The 22,821-nt window shown below is 36.9% G+C and overlaps 1 protein-coding gene across 10 annotated transcripts in view; it reads right to left on the minus strand.

Moving 5' to 3' along the window:
• Window positions 1-22,821, minus strand: part of LOC143249085 (NBAS subunit of NRZ tethering complex-like) — a 230,774-nt gene that overhangs the window by 167,510 nt on the left and 40,443 nt on the right. For all 10 annotated transcript variants that reach the window (XR_013027512.1, XR_013027511.1, XM_076498317.1 and 7 more), the window contains 3 exons: window positions 15,964-16,023; window positions 15,716-15,844; window positions 14,845-14,964 (listed from right to left, as the gene is read on the minus strand). Coding sequence is in view for 8 of the 10 variants with exons in the window: in XM_076498317.1 (XP_076354432.1) it covers window positions 14,845-14,964; window positions 15,716-15,844; window positions 15,964-16,023 (309 nt within the window). In the remaining 2 variants the exon portion in view is untranslated. The remainder of the gene's footprint in view (window positions 1-14,844; window positions 14,965-15,715; window positions 15,845-15,963; window positions 16,024-22,821) is intronic.

Below are 22,821 nucleotides of genomic sequence, written 5' to 3' on the forward strand. Positions count from 1 at the left end.
TAAACCTAACATTTGACAACAGACATGAGATGTGAAAGTCATTGACAGAGAGACCTCTTGCAACTGTAGGAAGAAGTTGTCAAGTTATGGCATTGATTTTCACACTAAAAAGCATGACACTCAGGCACAGCCCTAACGATCCATGTGAAAGAACAAGAAAAGGTAAAACCCACATGGACTTGGAATCACACGTCATGTAAAGAATTAGGAATAAAAATCAGTAAGTGACAACAGATCCCACATGACTGAACACACTACAAAATGCCTTATCTCAAGTATGTCATAAGCCTTCTCAAAATTAAGGAAGACAGAAACAAGATTTTCTCTCTTGAGGAAGGTTTCTCTGAGGTGTCAAGTCAAATAGTCCATATAGGAGTGCTCTCAATGAAACCCACAATGGATGGGCAAGAAGATTCTAGGAACCAAACAAGATGAGCATAAAGCTTCCTCTTTAAGACTTTACAAAGACAGGTAGTCAAAGGAGTTGGATGATAGTTAGAAGGAAACTTGAGGTCCTTTCCAGACTTCAAAAAAGGTTGAATGATAGCCTTGTGCCAAGCATCAGGAGAAATGTTCTACTGTTATATCCAATTTAAAAAAAAACAAAAGAAGAGCAAGAGAGGTAGGAGAGAGATGTCACAGCATCTCAAAATCAATGTCATCAAAACCAACCAATGTACTGCCAGACTTATGTAAGCCAAGCTTTGGTTTCACTGGAGTAAAGTAACAATTATAATCATAGAGATGATCACCTTGAAAGGAAAGAAGCAACAGATCTGTCTCAAACTTGATAGCCAAGAAGGCAGGGGAAGAAAGAGCAGTGCTGGAAAAATAAGCAAGGTGATGCTCTGTACATCTGAAACTTCTGGCCATCAGAGAATGAGACAGAAAAGGATGAGTGTATACTTCAATTGATCTTCCAAATCTTGTCCCATATAGCTTTGGAACTGATGATTAAAAAAGATACTGGTTGTAAATTAACTCAAGATTCTTTTTGTTTTTGTTGTCACACCAGATGAGAACAGGACAGGCCCACTGGAAAGCAATACCATTGAAAAAAAGTGAGATACTTTCTGTGCTTACTGGCACATGGAAGATGGCCATGGACAAAGATACTATGGGAAACACCTTGAGGTTTTGGGTACAGAATAAACAGCTGCTATCTGTTACTGCCTCCATGCAGTTGTTAACAGATGGAAGTTGATTGATTGATTGATTTAGTGTTTTATGGCACAAAGCAGCGAGGCTATCTGCACCAGACATTCGGTAAAAATGTAAAAAAAAAATAAAAATAAATAAATAAATGTAGTAATAGACATAAATGGAAATGAAGGTAAAACAAAAAAGTATAAAACCAATGTTGACACCTAGTCTACAATGTTAAGATAGAAGGCAGAGTATAAGAAGTTGTAAGGTATTTACTCTAGCAAAAAGGTAATGATCATAACCCACCAGGAAGATTAACAGGTAAGTTCAAGAACCACCGTCAATCACCTGAAGTTGGCCTTTCCAGTCCTGGTTCCGAGTTATGTGTCATAGCAGCTACTATCAAAATGTAAAAGAATAAAAGTTTTAAAAGACACTCCGCAGAATCGTAATAATGAGTAGCCAAATGTCCAGTAAAAAGATAAAAGTCAAGTAAATGGAGTAAAATTTGTAAAAGTAATTGAAGATAAAAGCAAAACGGCAATTAAAACAGAAAATGGCGTAAAAACCAATGTTGACATCCAGTCAACAAAGTTGTAAAGAACTACCTGTAGCAGAATGCTAATGATTGTAACCCGCCAGGAAGACTAACAGGTAAGTATAAAAACCACCGTCAGTCACCTGAAGTTGGTCTTTCCAGTCCTGGTTCCGGGTTATGAGTCAATATGGCCAGTACTAAAAAGTTAAGTAGTAAAAGTGTGAAATGATATGAAGCAAAAGTATAATAACAACTCGCCAGGATGACTAACGAGTAGTTCAAACGGATAGTTCAAACAGGAGCGTTAGTCACCTGAAGTTGGCCTTTCCAGTCCTGGTGTCGAGTTATTTAATGTTCTGGCCATTTTTCGATGTCAAATTGAACTAGAGAGAATGAAACTGTGAAAAGGGAACCACAATTAAAAAGGTGTAATGAAGAAATATGCAACACTTAAATGAGATTAAAAAGGTTAATGGCCATATAAAAATTAAAAACATTATCAAGGTGGACAGAGTCACCATCACCAATAACTCTGTCCAATGTTACAGATTGACCCTGGGAAAAAATATGTTTAAAATATTGCCGTCGTTGAGAATTGTAACGATGGCAAGAAAGTAAAACGTGGCTGATAGTGATTTGAGTGTTACACAAACTACACATTGGTGCATCAGTTCCAGATAAAAGAAAATGATGAGTTAAAAAACTGTGACCAATGCGTAGCCTAGTGAGAACAACTTCCTTCTTCCGAACTTTACGGAAGCTAGATGGCCAAAGTCCAATTTTGGGTTTGATTTGAAAAAGTTTGTTGTTACGTTGCTCATTCCAAGTGAACTGCCAGCTGGCACAGAGCCGAGCCTTGAAGACAACACCATAGTCCATGTACGGAATAGGCATAGGAGTGATGGTGCTGAAGCAGACATATTTAGCTGCCATGTCTGCAAGCTCGTTCCCGCGAATACCAACATGGCCTGGTATCCAGAAAAACTGGATTGAAGTTGCTGCTAATGAGAAATGGGCCAGTCGGTTTCGAATATCAGCGAGAATAGGATGTGAGCTAACGTGTAGCGATTCCAAGGCAAGTACAGAACTAAGCGAATCAGTATAAATAGTGCAGTTGGAGTACTGCTCAGCTGCAATATGATCCAGGGCAAGAGATATGGCATACAGTTCAGCAGTAAACACAGAAGCTGTAGAAGGGATTCTGCACGCAACTACTGACCCATAGCAAACCATAGCAGAGCCCACTGAATTACCTGATTTGGAACCATCTGTATAAATGGGAACTGAATGATTGTTTGAAAGATATTTATTGAATAAAAGACGGTACTTCCAATCTGGAGTATCTGCCTTTTTTTAGGTGACTGAAAGAAAGGTCACATTTGGGGGCTGTAATAAGCCATGGTGGGATGGGCCGACCTGTGGAATCTGCAATGTTATCCAAGGACAGACCCAATTCATCCAATTGCTCCCGGATGCGAAGGCCAAACCGAGCAATGACAGATCGTCTGTTCTGAAAAGTACTGCCCACCGAGGAAGGAAAACACATTTCCAGGTGGGATGCTTTGGTAAGGATTGAATTTTTGAAGTATATTGTAAAGATAGTTGCAAACGGTGAAGGTGTAGAGAAGGTTCATGAGATTCAATGTATATACTTTGAACTGGAAAGGTACGGAAAGCCCCAGTGCAGAGTCAAAGTCCTTGGTGATGAACGGGGTCCAGCATCTTTAAGGCCGAGGGTCTGGCAGAGCCATACACCATTGATCCATAATCGAGTTTCGATCTAATAAGAGCACGATATACCTTTAACATTGAACAGCGATCTGCCCCCCAACTGGTAGAAGTGAGAACACGGAGGATGTTCAGTGCTCTTGTGCATTTGACCCGAAGCTGCTTTAAGTGTGGTATGAAGGTCAGTTTACGATCAAAGATAAGCCCCAAGAACTTGGTCTCCGGGACCACTGGCAGCAAAACTTCACCGATATGAAGTTCAGGATCAGGGTGAATACCCGCCGACGGCAAAAGTGCAGGCATACAGTTTTGGAGAGAGAGAAATTAAAGCCGCTCGCCAGAGTCCACTTCCATTACACAATTGAGGGCGGTTTGTAGTTGCCGCTCAATATATCTCATGTTTGATGACTGACATGAGATGTGAAAGTCGTCGACATACAGCCCATTCGCAACAGTGAGAGGGAGTTGTTCAGTGATGGCATTTATCTTTATACTGAAGAGTGTAACACTCAATACACAGCCTTGAGAGACTCCAAGTTCCTGTACAAAAGAACGGGAAAGTGTCGAACCCACACGAACTTGGAATCTCCTGTCCATTAAAAATTTTTTAATAAACATGGGTAGATGGCCACGTAACCCATATGTATGGAGGTCTTGCAAAATGCCATACCTCCATGTTGTGTCATAAGCCTTCTCTATGTCAAAGAATATTGATACAAGATGTTGCGGTTGAGAAAGGCTTCTCTGATAGATGTTTCAAGACGAATTAGGTGGTCTGTGGTGGAGTGCTGTCGACGGAACCCACACTGGGTGGGCGAGAGGAGGTTGTTTGATTCAAGAAACCAAACAAGACGAGCATTAACCATCCTTTCTAATGTCTTACAGAGACAGCTCATCAAAGCAATTGGACGGTAGTTTGAAGGAATCTTGGGATCTTTCCCTGGCTTAGAGAAAGGTAAAATAATAGCCTGGTGCCAGGTATCAGGAAAAACATTCTCCTGCCAGATCCGGTTGAAAACAATCAGAAAGACATCAAGAGAAGCATGAGATAGATGGTGCAGCATGTCATAATGAATATCATCAGGTCCAACAGACGTACTGGCAGACCGATGAAGGGCCATTTTTAGTTCCATCAGGGTAAAGGGACAATTATAGTCAAAGAAACAGTCAGTTCGAAAGGAAAGAGGTAATCGCTCTGCCCGAGTCGTGATGGCCAGGAAGGTGGAGGAACAAGCAGAAGTGCTAGATACCCAGCAAAAGCTTTCACCTAGAGTGTTAGCGATGTTCCGAACATCAGTCACCTCCTGACCATCAGAGAGTAAGATCGAGAGGGGGATAGAATTGTAGTGTCCATTAACCTTTGAATCCTGTCCCATATGATCTTGGAACTGGTGGTAGAAGATATACTGGTTGTGAACTTAATCCAAGATTCCTTCTGGCTGTGACGTCTTATCCACCTAGCATGTGCACGGGCCCGTTGGAAAGCAACCAGGTTTGAAAGTGTGGGATATCTACGAAAAGTATCCCAGGCCCGCTTTTGAGCCTTCCGTGCTAAGTGGCAAGCAGGATTCCACCACGGACGAGGATATCGTGGAAAACGTGTCGAGGTTTTAGGAATACACTGAGCAGTTGCATGTTGAATACAGTCAGTTACCGCTGCTACACAGTCGTCTATTGATGGCTGATTTACGATGGCAGGATCAAGTTCTGCGAGAGCAGTGAAAGTGGACCAGTCTGCCTGATCCAGCTTCCACCGGGCACGCGGGTAGGGTGGCATCGACCACGGCCAGTCTCTCTCAAAAGGATCGGAAAATGATCACTGCCTAGTGGATTACTGTCAACCCTCCATGAAAAATGGGAGAATAATGAAGGGGAGCAAACTGAGAGATCAATAGCGGTAAAGGACTGACTAGGTGCATGAAAGTAAATGGAAGAACCAGTATTGAAAAGAGAAAGATTGTGATCAGAGAGCATCCGCTCTACAGATCGGCCCCTCCCATCAATAATAGCACTTCCCAGAGGGGATGATGTCCATTAAAATCCCCTAGGATTAGAAATGGAGGTGGCAATTGTTCAACGAGAGCATCAAGATCTGATTTATCATGTCTTTCCAGGGGACAGGTACAGAGAACAAACAGTGATGGTATGACCCAAGGAAACACGGATGGCTACAGCCTCCAAGGGTGTGTTGAGTGACAAAGACAGGGTGGGTACGTGTTGATCAACAAACAGTGCCACCCCTCCATGTACTCGACCATCACACAACCTGTCATTTCTGTACAGAGAAAACTGCCAAATGGAGACAGTATCAGCAGTTTTGAGAAATGTTTCTTGTAAAGAAAGACAAACAGGATGGTAGGAAGCAATCAGCGTTTTGATATCATCCAGATTAGAACGTAAACCTCGACAGTTCCATTGTATCAAGGTGGCCATTTTTAAGAACGGGTAGGTGAAGTGGCTGGAGAACCCTTCGGTTTACGACCACGTCTTTTTTCTTTACTGTCTTTAGTCGGAGGAGGTCTATCAACCTCCATGGATCCTGTTCTGTGTCGGGTGGGCAGGTTTTTGTTATTGGAAGGGGAATCCAGTGACTGAGGACGCGAACGAAGGTTTTGACCACGGAGGTCAAAAGGCTTTTCATTTGTTTTGAAAACGATTCTCTTGGAGGCACAGAGAGATCTGTCTGCACTTACACTGTAGTTGTGGAATGAAGTGCAGCAGCATATGTCCGAGATGGAGTTGTGGACAGCAATTTCCGAGCCTCAGGATAACTAATGTTATGTGTCATTTTCAAATGCTGCACCTCTTTTTCCTCCAACCATTTTGGGCAAGAATGAAAGTAAGAGGGGTGAGAACCATTGCAGTTTACGCAATGTGGGTTCATGTCACAGTCATAGGCATCGTGGTCCTTGCCTCCACAACGAGCACATGTCAGGGAACCACGACAGGATGTCTTTGAGTGGCCGAATCTCTGACATTGGAAACATCGAAGAGGGTTTGGTATGTATAGACGAACCCTGCAAATGAGATAACCTGCCTTGATGGTGGCAGGTGCATGTGGTGAAGTAAATGTTAAAACGAGGGTATTTGTTGGCAGTGTAATTCCATCTTTGCGAGTGGAGATGCACCTCACTGCAGAAACTCCTTGAGTGGAGAGACCAGCGAGAAACTCTGACTCGGGGACGTTCTTCAAATCCCTTTCAACAATAACTCCTCGTGAAGAATTCATGGTAGCATGGGGTGTAACCTCAATAGGTATATCCCCAATTGCCTTTGATTTCAAGAGGAGTTCACTGTGTTGGGATGTGGATGTTTCAACCAATATGTCACCAGATCGAAGTTTCTTTACTGATTTTGGAGAGCCAGTAAGTCCCTCTAGTCCCTTTTGAATAAAAAAAGGGGACATTTGCCCTAAAGGTTTTTCCGAAAGAGAATGTAATATAAGAAAATGAGGTACGTGTGTTACTGATGTTGAAGATTGCTGTTCTGAGTATTCAAGACGTGGTCGCTTACCCATTGACTGTTTTTTTACAATTTTATTTAAATTTTTTAGAGGATCCATAGGAAAAAGAAAAAATTTCGGTACCCACTGACCCCACCCACCATGGAGCCCTACAAGGGGACGCACTACAAAGTCACGCAAGGACAATGCAGCAAGGCCAGGGTTTCGTGAGCACTATACCCAAACACCAGCATCAGGCACAATGTCCACAACACCCGTTGAGAACTTCCAACACTGGTACTTGGTTGACTCTAGCCCAAGTGGACCAGCCGATTGACCCAAGGGGGGCCACCCAAAGGCCGCCCGTCTACAGGAATTCGAGGCCAAAGTGGTGTGTTAGGGTTGGACCCCTCAACCACCAGGATCCTCTCCTCCCCTTCACGGGTCGCCACGCACTGCAAACACGTGGGTGGATGTTTAGATCCCAGAGAAGGTAACCAGATAGAACAGAACCTTCCCTGGGAGGTCCCCTCACCACGTACAGGAATCCACACTGAGGGGAACAGATGGAAGACTAACACCAACAGGATTGACTTCCAAGAGATAGTTGAAAGAAAGCTAGTCAGCCTGGTCTAGCATCCACCATTGCACTTGGGTCAGGTAGCATGGACCACAAGCAATTTCCCTCAAAGTGACAAGAAAATAATCATTGCTACATGGATCACCATCAACCCTCCAAGAAAACAAGAGAAATAAATAGGAGAAGTGGATAGATTAATAGCATTAAAAGACTAACTAGGTGTTTGAAAATAGGTAAAAGAACTATTGCTGATGAAAGACAGCTTGTTATTCGAGAGCATACACACCACAGAACAATCCTTCCCATCAATATCAGTATCAACCCAAAAGGAATTCTGTCCATTAAAGTCATTTAGAGGAAAAGGGGAGATGGCCACTATTTTATAACAGCATCAAGGTCTGAATGATCACAAATCTCTCCAGAAGACAGATAAAGAGTGATGGTATAACCCAAGGAGGCATGAATGGCTATGACCTTCAAGGATACATCAAGTGACACAGACAAAGTGGGTGCATGCTGGTCTGGCAGTAATGCCACCCCTCCATGAACTTGTCCACCACATAACCTATAATTCTGGTGTAAAGAAAAGTGCCAACATGTGACAGTATGATCAAGTTTCAGGAATGTTTCCTGTAAGGAGATGCTCATGGGATGATAAGAATTGATCAAGACTTTAGCGTCATTCAAATTAGAATGAAAACCTCAACAGTTCCACTGTATCAAATTATCCATTTTTATTCATACATAAAAGAACAGGGTGAAAAACTCTTCTGCTTGCAATGTCATCATTTTTTCTTTAGTAGGAGGTCTTATTGACTTCCATGGAACCTGCCCTGGGTTGACTGGGTTGGTCTCTGTCAGTGAAAGCAAACTCCAGTGACTAAAGGTGTGAACAAATAATCATTCTGCCTTTTGGAGCCATATACGATGGACCTAAACAAACACTAGATGCAATGGTGGGGACAGAAACAGGAGCAGACATTGACTTGTCTTCTCTTTTATCCACAGAGTGCAAAAGACTCTTCAGATGGTAAGAGAAAGACTGATGGAAACCTGAAAAGATTTTTCTGCACTCCCACAGGAGCAGTGAAGCAGCACACATTCAAGATTGAGTGAGAGAAAACAACCTCTAAGCCTCTAGATAAGAAATGGGGTTTACAGTTTGTAAATGTTGTACCTCTTTCTCCTCCACCCACTAACAACAAAATCGAAAATGAGAAAAATGGGAACCATAATAATTGATACAGTGAGAGTCCCGTTGACACTTGTGGTTTTTTGACATGTGCTCATTCTGGTGGCAAGGACCATGATACATACAAGATGTTTAGAATGTCCAAACTTTTGACAGCAGAAAGATCTGAGAAGGTTTGTAATATATGGCCAAACCTTATAATTAGGATAACCTGTCTTGACAGAGGCAGGTAAACATAGATATGTAAATGTCAAAAATTAGAATACTAGTCAGCAGTATAATTCCTTCCTTGACAGTAGAGATGAACTGCACAACAAAAACTCCATGACTGGAGAAACCAACTCTGGTATGAGGATGTGAGAAGTTCAAAGTATAAATGGGAGTAACCTAAGGGGGAGTTTGCAGTGATGTGGCATAGATATTTCAACCAAGATGTCTTCAGAACATAACTTCTTGACTAACTTGGGAGAGTCAGCAAGCCCCTCTAATCCTTTCTGGAAAGAAAGAAAAAAAAACAGAGAGAGAGGCATTTGCCCTAAGACGTTCTCAGTCAAGAAATGTAAAATTAGGAAACAAAGTACAGAATTCAACTTGGGTAGTGAACATGAAACAGAGTTCTCCATACGTGGTTCACTTCCAATTAATTGTTTTTTATTTGGAGGTGGAGGATCTATAAGAAAAAGACTAAGAGCCCATTGACCTCACACACTATGGAATCCTATGAGGGGGACACACTACAATTCCAAACAAAAACAATGTAGTAATGCCATGGATTTGTTACCATCATACCCAAACACCAGCATCAGTCATAATGTCCATAACATCCACTGAGGATTCCAAAAACTAGCACTTAGTTGACCCTAATCCAACAGGACCAGTCAACATGATCCAGGGGCAACACCCCAAATAAACCTGTCTATAGGAATCAGGTCCAAAGTGTTGCAGTGTTCCAGATGCAACTCAACCACCAGGATCCTCTCCTACCCTTCACAGGTTGCCACACATGGCAAACACATAGTTTGATGTTCAGATCCCACAGAAAGTAAACTGAAAATACAAGGAAGGTTTCCTCACCACAACTGAAAATCCACCTCAAGACATAAGGGAGAGAACATAAAGAAAGAAATGAATATAGGGGCAAACATAAAGAAATAATTGGACAAGTCATGAAAGAATGCAACCACAGCAAGATAACAGATGTGGAACAGGAGACTGGAATTATTACATTTGGTGTTTAGGTAAGTGGCAAATGCATCAACAGGAGAAGTACCCAAATAAGAGCAAAGCCTTTTGACCTTATCCATCTGGGTATTTTTTACTGCACATGACACAAAGTTTTTGCATCAACATCTTATGAAACTACTTTTTATTTATGTTTTTCCAATCAAAACAGCATAAAATCTTAGATAATAATCCATATTTTAATAGTATACAAGTTTTAAGCTTTAATTATTATAAGGGAATATTTTTTAAAATTCTGAATTTTCCCTTGTGTGACACACGACACATTTCCTCTTAGCATGTCATTATCACTGTTTTATGCACCACTCCTTGAAAAAGTATGAAATTACATGTAAAGTACTCTCTATAAAATTGTCATTGATCAGAAAAAAACACGTTTGTTACAGTCTTCAATTTTGTTTGATTACAAAGCTATCAAATAGAAAATGAGACCTGTCTTGCCACACCCACCTGTCACATCCTCTTTTTCATAATTTTCACACTTACATTTAACTATACATTATCTATAATCAATAGAAATTCAAGGTTTTTATCTATCAAATGACATGTTGTATAACGTTATGTTCTGAATGGTTAAATGTCATTTTCACTCAGAATGCTAATATCATTTCCATGGAAAAGTTAACTACTAGCTTGGATGCATTTGTAACGACTTTTGTAGCAGAGTTAGAAAGCCAGAAAGTTTTATATAAGTAATGGTATTTGTCTGTTTCTTGCACGTTATTAGTTTATATTGTTCAAAGCATTATTTAACTAAATAAAAATTATTAATTGCAATACTGTGAGTACTAAAAAAAAATAGAGTTAACTCTCTTTGACAACCAAAAGCAAGAAAAAAGTACTTCTCTTTTTGTTTTATGTTTATTCTTTATATATAATTACAAAAGCAACTAAAATGTAAAAATATTTTATCATGCAGTAATGAGCACATTATCTCATTTTGGGTATATTTCAAATTAAAATTTAACTATAAATAGATGTACACTGTTACAAACTTAGAGATAATTAGGATAAACAAAGGTAGTTTTATATTACAATCCAAAGTCATTATAGCAAGAATAAATTGTTAATTTAGATTTACTTCAATTTTTTTCTTCATGGTTAGGAGGTTGGTCAAATTTACCATTACCATTTTGAGTTAGGGTAGAAAAGAAATAAAATTTATAAACCATCATGTTTTACTGAAAAAAGTTTTACAAATTACATGGAGGAAGTCTCATATTTTTGAGATCAGGGAAAGTATTTTTAATTTTAACATAAAGATTACTTTGCACACACCATTAAAAAAATACACAAGATATTTACAGACAAATCTTTATTTTATTAGAAATACTTACCAAAAAACATAATTTCTTGTATGTTAAAGACTTATAACATTGAAATACTGTCAAATATTGAAAATTAAAAGCATTAAGTCTTCAAAAAGTTTTCATGAGTATAAAGAGATCATGTGGTCAGTCATATAGACTTACCCCATGTTGAAAGAGTTAAAACCTGAGGTTTGAAGGAACACTGTGTGCAAAATATTTTGGGGGTCTCAAAATTCAGGACACCTGGAATATGACAAGCCATTGGTTGAACTTGCAGGAAATGGACCAAGAAGAGAAGGTCAAGTGTCTGAAAAGGCAGAGTGAGACCAAATGCCTTGCTGACAATTGATAAAGGAGACAACTTTATAATTGGATGGTCAAACACCACTGTAAGAAAAAAGCATTTCAAAGCTAAGGTTCCAATAGATCAATATGAAAAGTTGATTTATCTGGGGATCTGAAATCTCCAAAGATGGAAATTCACATGGGAGGATGGAAGAGTAACACCTTCTCTAGAAGTTGATTTACTGAGTAACCAAGTATATTCAGTGACCAAGAAACAAAGAAGAAGAATGAAGGATGACAATGGATCCAAAACAAGTTCTGTAGATTGTGCACGACTCAAGAGGATAAGGGATTCCATGGAAGTCCAAGTCCCTAAAAGAGAGAAAATCTCATCTTCAGGGGGAGAAGCAGAGGATATAAAGCATCAAAAACCAATCTCCCTGTGTTCTTCAAAAGAAAAAAAGAAGGATGTGCCTTGCTTAGATGAGATGCGAACTGAAAAACACACTCAAATGAATAAGATATCTAGCAGGTGTAAGATAAGAGTTTTCCAAACCAATCACGAAAACTCACCTTCTGAAGAAAAGTTTGGTCGTAGGAGGCTTGTTGGGACAGAGACAAAAGTGACAATAAGCATTTGTGACACCCACCTTGTTAAAAACAAAAACTTGAAGCACAAGACAACTGTAAGTGAGAAAAATCTTCATGATAAACTGAGGTAGGTCAAGAAGCTGATTTAGATGTCAAATATCTGTGACTGAATATCAGTACCCTGTTTTCATGATAACATCATAAAGATAGGAATAAAATCCTGGGAAAGGATGAGAAACCTATTTCATAGCATCTTCAGCCAGTAGGTTTAACACTGCCAAGGACAAACATCAATATGAAACAATATTCCTCAGAAGAAAAGTAACAGGAGCAGGAAACAGTGGAGAAAGAAATACAAAATAAAGGTAAAGCCCTCTATCAGAACTCCAAATACTCAACAGTTAGTCACAAAGAGGTTTCAAAGGTCCACAAACTGAACTAAACAGGCCTCTACTGTCTCTGAACCTATAGAATAGTCACCACTTAGCCTGATGTTGCTGAAGTCTATAAGCAGTGGAAGGACAGGTGGAAACAAAGAGAGGAAAGGAAATGGAGCAATACGAGACAGAAAGATGTAAAGAAGGAGAAAGGGAAAGACAAAAATCAACAAGAATAAGGAAGAACATTGGTGTATAATCTCAGCACATGAAAATCACACTGGCAGAGGAAAGAATCCACATGAAAATTATGATTAAAACAAAGGCTAAATCACTCAAGTAAACATTTCAGCAACATATCAACTATATACAAAGTAATAAAGCTGAGGAAGATATATATACACACCACAATAGAGAAGATAAATGAACAAGTATCTTCCAAAAACTCCTTGCTGAAATGGTAATTTACCATAGAAAGAAGAAAAAAAAACATTAACGGATAGAGAGTAAGAAAAAAATGAAAAACGTTTAAACTTAAGAAAATCAAACAGAAGACAAAGAAACTGACCTCCAAGTCTGAAGAAATAATATTGTTTGGCAGCTCTATTATGAATTCTGCTATGAATAGGAAGCATATAAGGAGGTGTTTCAGAGCCACAAGATACACAAAAGACCCCATCTTCTGCTGCACAAAAGCCATCACCTCTGCAACAAAGACAAACCCAATAACATTTTTGTTGTTATTTTAATATGAACATCAGTGTACTGTCTCACATCAGTCAAAGTAGAAGTTAATGACACCCATAAATTAAAGACATTGAAGGAAAAAGGGCATAAAATCTGCAGGTGCAGAAATTATTGGAAAATGAATATCCAATAGTTCCTGTTTTCATACCACCAAACAACACGTATATCTGAAAAATTTACAAACTAAACACCTTTTTATGCATAAAGTGCCAAATCAACAAGTAATAACTGAAAAATCAGTATGGAATGAGTCAGCTCCATTAAGAAGGTATCTCACATCAGTGAAGAATTGTTGCATACATTATTCAGTGATATCATGCAGAAATGAGGAATTTTAAGTGGGAGTTTCAAGGTTAAAGACAATTGAAAATTGTGCTTATAGAGGGTAGCACAGAATCAGGAAGTTATATGTAAGTAGAGCTAAGGAACCATATTAAAAAATCTGAAAAGGTCACTACAGTGTAAAAGCAATTGAAGTCTAAGCTCTTGGAATTTTATTTTGTATTTGATGCTCAATTAATACTCTTCTTAATTTATCAGAAATTTTCCAATTAGAATTGAGTCACTTTAAGAATATGACAGTCAACTTGAATCAATATGCTTAGATTATGCAATTTTAAACTGAACATTTACTACCAAATTAGCTTTAGGTTTGTTTGCTATAATGTTAAACAGATGGCAAGTAGTAGGTCTTTTCTATAGTGTTAACAGTTTTGAACACTGCTTTTTAATACTAACAGCACAATCACTTTTTATTTACACGGAGGACTCGGTGTTAAAAATTGGCAAGTGATTAAAAATTAGGGATGGTCTCATACTGCCTGCACTTTGCACTGACAAAGGTACTCTAACACAACTCTATAACTTGAGAGAGGGGAAGCTGTTGTTTGGCTTGTGTTACAGATTCCTTTAGCAGATAACCATAAATATAAGTTGTAAAAATGGCTGAGAGGTTAATCTAACAACTGAAGTACCATTTTGGTAGCATTTGTCATGCAGCATGAAGAACTTAGTGAAAAATATACAAATATATGCAAAAATATAAAAAAATAAAATAAATAATAATAAAACTTGTCCTTAATTTAAAACAAATTAATAAAACAAAGCAATTACATAATAGCTGAAGCTAAATAATGGATGCTGATGTGTTTCCACATTATAAACAGCAAAATGTTGTTTTGGAAACATTTGCAGTCCACAAAATTAAAATATTTTTAAATATAATCTTGATCCTTGTAAATTAACAATTTTATTGGTCAAAATAAATTATATGAATAACCACAAATAGGAGCCAGCAAATTTATTTAAACAAAAAAAGAGGGTCTTTATGACACATTTGGTATTGTAATCAACCCTTATGCATTATGTACTAACATACATATTTAGCATTGAAGCTTAAGAATCATAAACCCAAAAAAAATCAGCTATTCAATGGAAAGCTGTAAAGATTAGTGGTAACAACACTGATATCACTGTACTTTGAAGAAACTTGATTTAAAAGAAAATTGGTATAGTGGCATCATTAAGAATTGAGGAAAGCAGTTAAAGCACAATTTTAGCTAAAATAAATCTTCTGTACTTGAATGCCAAACTTAATTGTTGTTTACAAAAAGAGTAAATGACTTTCTGGACATACAAAATTACTATCTTAAAGTATATATCTTACCTTTTCTGACCACCAGTTGATGTCCAATATATGATACATAAATGGATTGGTTAGTAACAATTCAGCTTTTTTCTTTTTCCCAGGAATAAGATAGTAAGGGTTCACCTTATCATAATCTGGCTGTAAAAGTAAAGTTTAAATAACTCATATGGTTTCTGTGATTATGTTTGAATTTATTTACTTTTGTTTTTACCACAAAGACCCATCCTAAAATACATCAATATAAGCTTTAAACATTTTTTGAATAATTTCTTAGCTTGCATGTTAAGCTAACACCTTAAATAAATATTTGAGAATTAAAAAAACACTTCAGTGTTTTCAGTAAAAACATATATACATATATATATTAAAAATTAAATATGTATTAAAATAAATCTGTGCGTCTTTTCACAATAACAAAACCATTGATGCCAGAAAGAGATTTTCCATGTTCTGATAACATGGTACTACAAAGCTACAGCATTTCAACAGCATACACAGTAAATGTATAGTATTTCTGATTAGCTTTTAATCAACTAATGAAACTATATTTATATATGTGTTGAAGAATATGCAGCATTTGTGCTAATAATTTATACTTCTGAATTATTCAGCAGCTACTCTGATTAAGAAAGGATTGTCGAACTTCAAACCAATGAGATTCATACAGCAATACAACAACCCACTTGCAGGCTGAATTACTAATGAACAACCTGTACAGTAAGAGCTAATGATCGATAATTTTAATGTGCATAATACTTTGCTTCTTAAAAAAGTAAAAAAGATGGTATTTTCTTAATTTACAGACTTAAATATTTATAAGGCCAGAAGTTGGTCAGCCATGGTTTAAGATACTAAAGGATAAGCAAATGATATATTATTAAAATCATACCTGGTTCTCTACTTCCCACATTCCTTTTAATCTAAGAGAAGGTAAGTGCCATAGTGCAAGGATCCCAGAAGTATAAACTGCTGCTAATAAGCTACTATCTGGTGAAATGCTGAGCTTATAAACACAGTCCTGAAATATAACAAACCAAGTTATTGCCAAAAACTGGTACCAGAGAAAATATCAATTTTTAAACAGCCAATCATTAAAAAAAAAGTAAAAATCAAGATGAAAAACAAACAAAAACTCACATGTTGCCCCCAAAATCTTCTAAGGGAAAAGTTTTGAAGAAAACCAAGCTTATTCAATGCCTATTGTAAAATTGAAAAAATAATTAATCATATATAATTAGCTGTATAAATTAAATTGTAGAAATTCAAACTATCTCTGTGTGAAGGAAAAATAAACCAAACCAACCACATTGTAAAACAAAGCAAATCTTTTTTATGTAGTACAAATAAATATATACTAGACATAAATAATAAAAAGAACTTCTAAAACTTGCAAGTTTATTAATGTAACTCTTGTAAAATACACAATATACATATAATTGAAATATTAACTCAAAATTGTATTCTCAAGATGGCTGGTGTGGATAATAAAACTTTAACTCCAGATTTTGGCATTGTAAATTTTCACACCAGGGGATTCTTTTCACAAAATGATCTTGGTACCTAAATGAACTGCACTGGCCTTATATAGCCAGACATCACTCAAATATAACAAGTTTACAAACAAGTCTGATAAGAGGAGGATAGAAATAATCTATATAAAACAGTTATTGTTTAAGAGAAGGAATCAAATAAGTAACAGGCAGGCTACACAATTTTTTACATTAACTTGTTAAATGCACTGACACTAATGCCTAAGTTGTTGAAGAGCATTATAGACTTTTTTTTTTTTAGAGTGAAAGTAGTCACCATAAACATAAGTTATAACATGAAAAACAAGGGCAAAAAATACGTATCACCATGATAGTTTATCAAGATTTTATTTCCATTTAATTTTACGTATGGATTATTCATGTTATGCAAACAATAAGTCATGCCTTTCTCTCACAGTTTAGTGACTATCTTTATCTTTGTATTTTGTGAAACTGATGCATTTCAATAAGGATGGAATCACAGGAAGAATCAACATCTAGACAACAGTATGAAGGTGTAGAGCAATGTGGAAGTTCAATTCCAGTCCAGCACTGGAAATGAATTCTCCAAGTCTACAGTAGAAGGAGGGTAATTGAGTCACTCACATGTGAGGAATTACGTGACTGGTCCAACTTCAAACATTGCTAGTATCTTCTTGGAACAGACATCTGCACAACACTGATAAGAAGGGTGGGCAGAAAGGTGAACTGCATTGTGGAAGAAATCATCCAGTCCATGACCAGGTGGCATCTGGAATAGTACATCAGGTCTGTAGTAGGAGGAGTATCTATGCACCATCTACACCAGCAGAACATCACCACTCTACTCTCAACTGAGTGGAACTGACCACACTCTCAGCAGAAAACATCCATGGACAACCACTCCAGCAGTTAGGATCTAGTAAATGGTAAGGACTCCTGTTCCCTACTGAAAGAATGAAGAGTATGCATTGTAAAATTCAGATGGATGCAGAACTGGAGAATGCAACAGGTGACTGCAAAACCTTATTTTGAAAAACAAACTGTTCCTAATACAACCAAACAAGGGAGCAGCAGGGATAGGCAGCAATCCCCTTCTATTTAACTCGTGTTCTTCCATGTGTACTGTTCAGGGTATACATATTTATATCACAAAAGACTGCAAGGAAAAACCTACAAGTGATCTTGCAGGACAGCCCACCTCAACTGTGAACATTAATTGACTTGAATAATGTTACAGTGCAGGTTTAAGTATAAGTATACCTGATATGACAACACTTGCCACTGAGCGAAATCAATACATGTGAGAAAGGTCCCTGTGAAGAAGAAAAGTAGAACCCACCCACTGACAGAGATACTTTGGAGCTCAAGATGGCAACAGGTGGAAGACAGTAACCTGTACAATGTAAAACAGCCAGATAATGAATGTGACAGGTTGCTCTATTGTGAGAATGAGAGTGTCATTTAGGGCAGTAAGACACTAATTACAACTGATGAATTTAAAAACCCAGGATATGTATCTGGAAGTAAGTACACAATTCAACTAATTCAAAGAAACTTACAAGTAAAGCAAGGAATAAATGACAGAGTCCCATTCTAAACATGAAATATGTACTTTATTAATATTTATAAATATGAAGATATGAAGGCCTATACTGTATTAATGAAACTTAACTGAAGAACTGGAACAACTGAAAGACCTAGATCTCTTGGGAGCAATATCAAGGCTGAAACATTCTGATGTCAGGGACAACCATCTACATATGGTCCAGAGATATCAATTTTTGTTTGGTGTTGTTATACAAGGTGTTCAAAGTGTCACTGTGCACTTATATATTTATTAACAGACATGTTTCAATGTACAATACAGGAGGTAAATATGAATGACAATTATAAACAATGTTGAAAGTGACCCCTGTTGGCATCAATACAGGCTTGGATCCTTATTTTGTTTCTAAACTCCGCTATCAGTTGCTGGCTTGAAATGTAATAAAATATTATTAAAAAACTGCACAGTGACTTTCTGATCACCCTGTATAATCCATTAAAATTTACATCAGTAGACCATAAGGTGATTGATCCAGCAATTACAACAGACTTGTCTCTTTTAATGATTGATGACCAGCAATCCTGGACTGGATGTCAAATGATGTAAAAATTTATGGAAAAGGTTACCCTTGTAAACAATTTCTCCTCTTGTCTATTCTATCTTGTACAAACACCTTGACCATATGACAATTGCTGCAACATTGTTAGTACTTTGTGGATACTTTCACATCCATAAATATGTTATTATCATCTAATGTGTGAATCCTCTCACTTCTCTCTCACATGCAGACAATGTTTAATACAATGAGAATTGTTCTTCACAGATGTGTTCAATGGTCACCCTTTGTTAGCATTTCATAACTAATACTTTGCAACATGTCTGCAAGCCTATAACTTAGTTCATAAAAAAAATTTAGTTGAAGCAAGTGTTTATTTTAAAGTGGCAACTGAGCTCATGAGAAAGCTTAGCCAAATATTTGTTTTATATTGTGCAACACACCCATAAGTCTGTCATTAGCCAGTGTGAATGTGTACTTGTGAAACATTTATTTATTTTGGATACTTAATGAAGACACTGTGAAATAACTGTATGAGGGAGTGTTCCTCATGGCAGCACAAACTGTGATACAAACTAAAAACGACAATGGGATCAGGGAGCCAGGGAAATTATGAGGTGGTGGATTTAACCCATGACAATGATCTATTTACATTGTAAGAAGGTATGTAACTCTCATGAAAGTTCTTTAGAAAAATGAACTTAGTAGATGAAATTCTTTTAAATATGACATAGAAAGGCCTATAAGTACATAGATTTGGAAAAACAAGTTATTTAATTTTGACTTTTTTCTACCAATTATAATAAAAACGTTCATTACTCAATCTCATTATTTGCACTTGAACTCTGAACAGTTTAGCAGTGTGATTTTTCTTTTTGAGCATAAAATATTATTTCCTGTCCTACAGTTTTCATATTTAAAGTTGCATAATCCCTAGAACCTCCTAAATGAATATCAAAAGTTTTTTGAGGTAACTGTGTATTTTATCTTTCATTTTCTCTGTTATATCACTAACTAATATTATCATCAATGTACAGTGCAATTAAACATTTGAAATTAAGCAGCAGAAATATATATACACACTCTTTGACTATCTGTAGAAGTGTTTCAAAATTTGCTTATTTTAACATGGATAAGTTCACACCTTCAGTTTTTAACAGTAGTTTATTTTCACTTTTTCTTTCCAATTCTTTCATTCCTGATGCTAGTATGCCAGCATGTCCCTATGGTGCTCTACCATTATAACAGAGTGAAGTTTATGCATAAATTCCTTCACTACTCACACCATTTTGCTCAGACATTTTCACAAGTTACCACAAATTAAAAGTATAAAAATCATAAACCTTTCAAATATGCATTTTAAAACAAGTAATACATAATTATTTTGCCATAAACATAAAATCTATATGCAATCTAAGTGTCTACCAAACTAATACCTGTAATTTGAGAAACAATTGCCAATAAATATGTAGCCTTTGAGAGAATATACAAAGCTTCTTTTGTATCTCATGCTATAGATCCACACACTATTACAGGATTATGGGAAATCTGCTCTTTGTATTGGTTAGAATCATGCCATTCATCTTTAATTTGCTACCTAGCATTTGACTTTGCAAGTTAGTATGGCTAACCTTAAACTCAAAAATATTCAAATACTATTTCAAACAGGGAGAAATTCTTGGGAGTTTTCTTCAACTAATGAGAGACAGCAGGAACCAATACTTTGACCACTTTTGCTGACAGTCTGTATTAGGTACTTACAGTTTCCTGTATAAGAGCTCTTATAAAAGTTAAGAACTTTAACTGTAAGCATATCATGTGACAGCAAAAACTGCAGTTTTAATTACTAATTACGATGATTATTTTTGAAATAATGGAATAAAACTTTAGATTATATTGTACTTGATAATAATAAGTTAATTAAAATACATTTGTAGTAAAAAGGTTTAATTAAATTTGGAATGTAACACAATAATACATATACAGGATGGGTTTATGGGCTTTAAAAATGGCACTATTGTTATCGCTAAACTCACTGATGTTCCTAGTGGGAATAAAGTTTGAATATGATGCAAAATAGGGAACTCCATGAAATGCAAACAACAAAATATAATACATTTTTCTTGGCTTTACATCTTCAGTTTAGGAAAATGTTAACTTCAAAAACATACTTACCATCCACTGACACTATAGTTAAATTCCACATTGAGATGGTGAAGGGGCCAGTGTGAAATTAATGGGTTCTGGTATCTATATTTCATGTAATATATTTCAATGGTAATACCTAAGTTTTATTTTGTATTTCTTCTCATTTTCTTTTTCCATCTTTTTAGCTTTATCTTTTTCTAATTCTAACTAGGGAGAGCAGTCATTTTCCCATGGCTGTCTGCAGGAAGTAAAGGGTGATACAGATGTGGGACGTTGTGGGTTTGAGCATCCACATCTCGCTCTCCTAATTTCTAATTTTCTTATGTGAAACTATTGAATTGGAGGTTAAGACTGATAGATGAAGTAACCCTACCACAATATGGGTCATACTTTTGCAGTTACATTCAAAACCTACGATACATTTTATAATCCCACTTTGTAGCTTGTACGCTAGAATCCCCATTTTTTTTTTTTTAAATGTGCAACCTATTTTAATAAATTTTTTTTTTTCAATTTCATGTCAATGTGTTTTGGTTTATGGCTTGAATATATATATACACACACACACACTTTAGTTGGATCCCAACCTGTAACAATAGAATGATGCACTTCATCCCACCAGAATCATGATGACAAAGTAACCAAGACCTTTTCTTTTACCTGAAGAAGTCCAACAGACTTCAAATGATGGAATTGTGTATGCAGTACTCAACCAAAGGAACAGAGCACATCTGTTCTTGAATTATGAACATTCAACCTCACTCCCCAACTATGCGGACAAGGAGTATCCTGCTTATATTATGGAAAGGACATGGAACCTGTGCTCAACCAAGGACCTAGGATGAAACCACTTCACATTCAGAATTAGAATATACCAAACAATATACTAAATCAATATTGATCAAAAAGAATGGCCATGTACTCTCCAACTGGATAGTTTCCTGTAAAACCTGAACCGGAATTACAAGTAGGCTTCTGCAGAGGCTGGCCCCACTTATACCGATATCTGGGAAAAACATCAGGAAGCCTAGTAGGAAGGCCCCCAGTTTCACCCTCTTCTCCAAGAGTGGAGAAACACACTCAAACACTGGGAGAAATCCTTCAGTCTCCCACCCCAATGACTGCAAATTAGGAGTGGTATGGACTCCCAATCTCCACTAGTAGAGTCTGTGGGGAATAAAATGCATTGAGGCCTCCTCAGAAGCAGTGCAATAGGTAACCAAGTTTCCTTCATTTCTAAAAGCAAACCAATCCTGATTTGTTCAACATGAAGATCAGCAGGGATGGCAGGACCCCCTTTAGCTTTACTCATGATTGTCCATGAGTGAAGGTCCATAATAATTTAATACCATTTTGTAGGCATCTAAATGGTTTTATGAAACAGCTATTTCAACAGAACCTGTTGCAACCTGTAGTAAATACAGGAAAAATGGTTGGTAGTACAGAATTTAGAGGAAAAGGCATACCTGCCTGGGCAACACTTGCTATAGAACAAAATCCAGTGAAAAATAAAGTGATCATGGAAATAAATGATTATATGATTGAAGAATATACTCACCCCTGGTTAAATACTAACAGATGTAGTAAAAAACCCTCAGAAGAGGAAACCACCAGATCATGTATGTAATGAGACAGGAAAGTATTAGGAGTAGTCCATGTACCAGCATGGACAATGTCTTTTAGAGGGCAATTCAAATTGGCAGCTAATGGTATAGATATATGATGAATCTGGTGAGATATGACATGCAAACAATTCCTCTCCTGTAATAATAAATCATTATAGGCTATTCAAATCAATTTGCAAAGCCACCTTGTGAGAGTAGTAGGAGATAAGCTAAAAAAATAAAAGGATCTCAATCAATGAACAATTGGTTTCTAGTTCCTCAAAATGAGTTAATACTAACTGTATAACACTTCAGAAAGGTGAGAAATGGTTGGCAAATAGATTGGTGAAAAGGATCTTTCTCCTTCCTTGACTGCCAGAGTCTTGGGACAAAAAGACTTATTGGGGTAAAGTAGGACAAATATGGAATGATAAAGAGTCATGTGCACATGTCCACAGATCAACAACAAAAAGCACAACTTATGCAAAATGTGAAATAAAGAACATGAAACTAAGGGCTCAAAAGGAGGATGAGACAATGCATATTAAACAACTGTAAAATGCAAATATGGTAATTGAAAGGATCATTTGGGAAAAAGAACACAAGAGGATTATAGTCGATCTGATAGAA

The sequence above is a fragment of the Tachypleus tridentatus genome, chromosome 4 (assembly GCF_004210375.1).
Source record: "Tachypleus tridentatus isolate NWPU-2018 chromosome 4, ASM421037v1, whole genome shotgun sequence".
NCBI classification, from domain to species: Eukaryota; Metazoa; Arthropoda; class Merostomata; order Xiphosura; family Limulidae; genus Tachypleus; species Tachypleus tridentatus.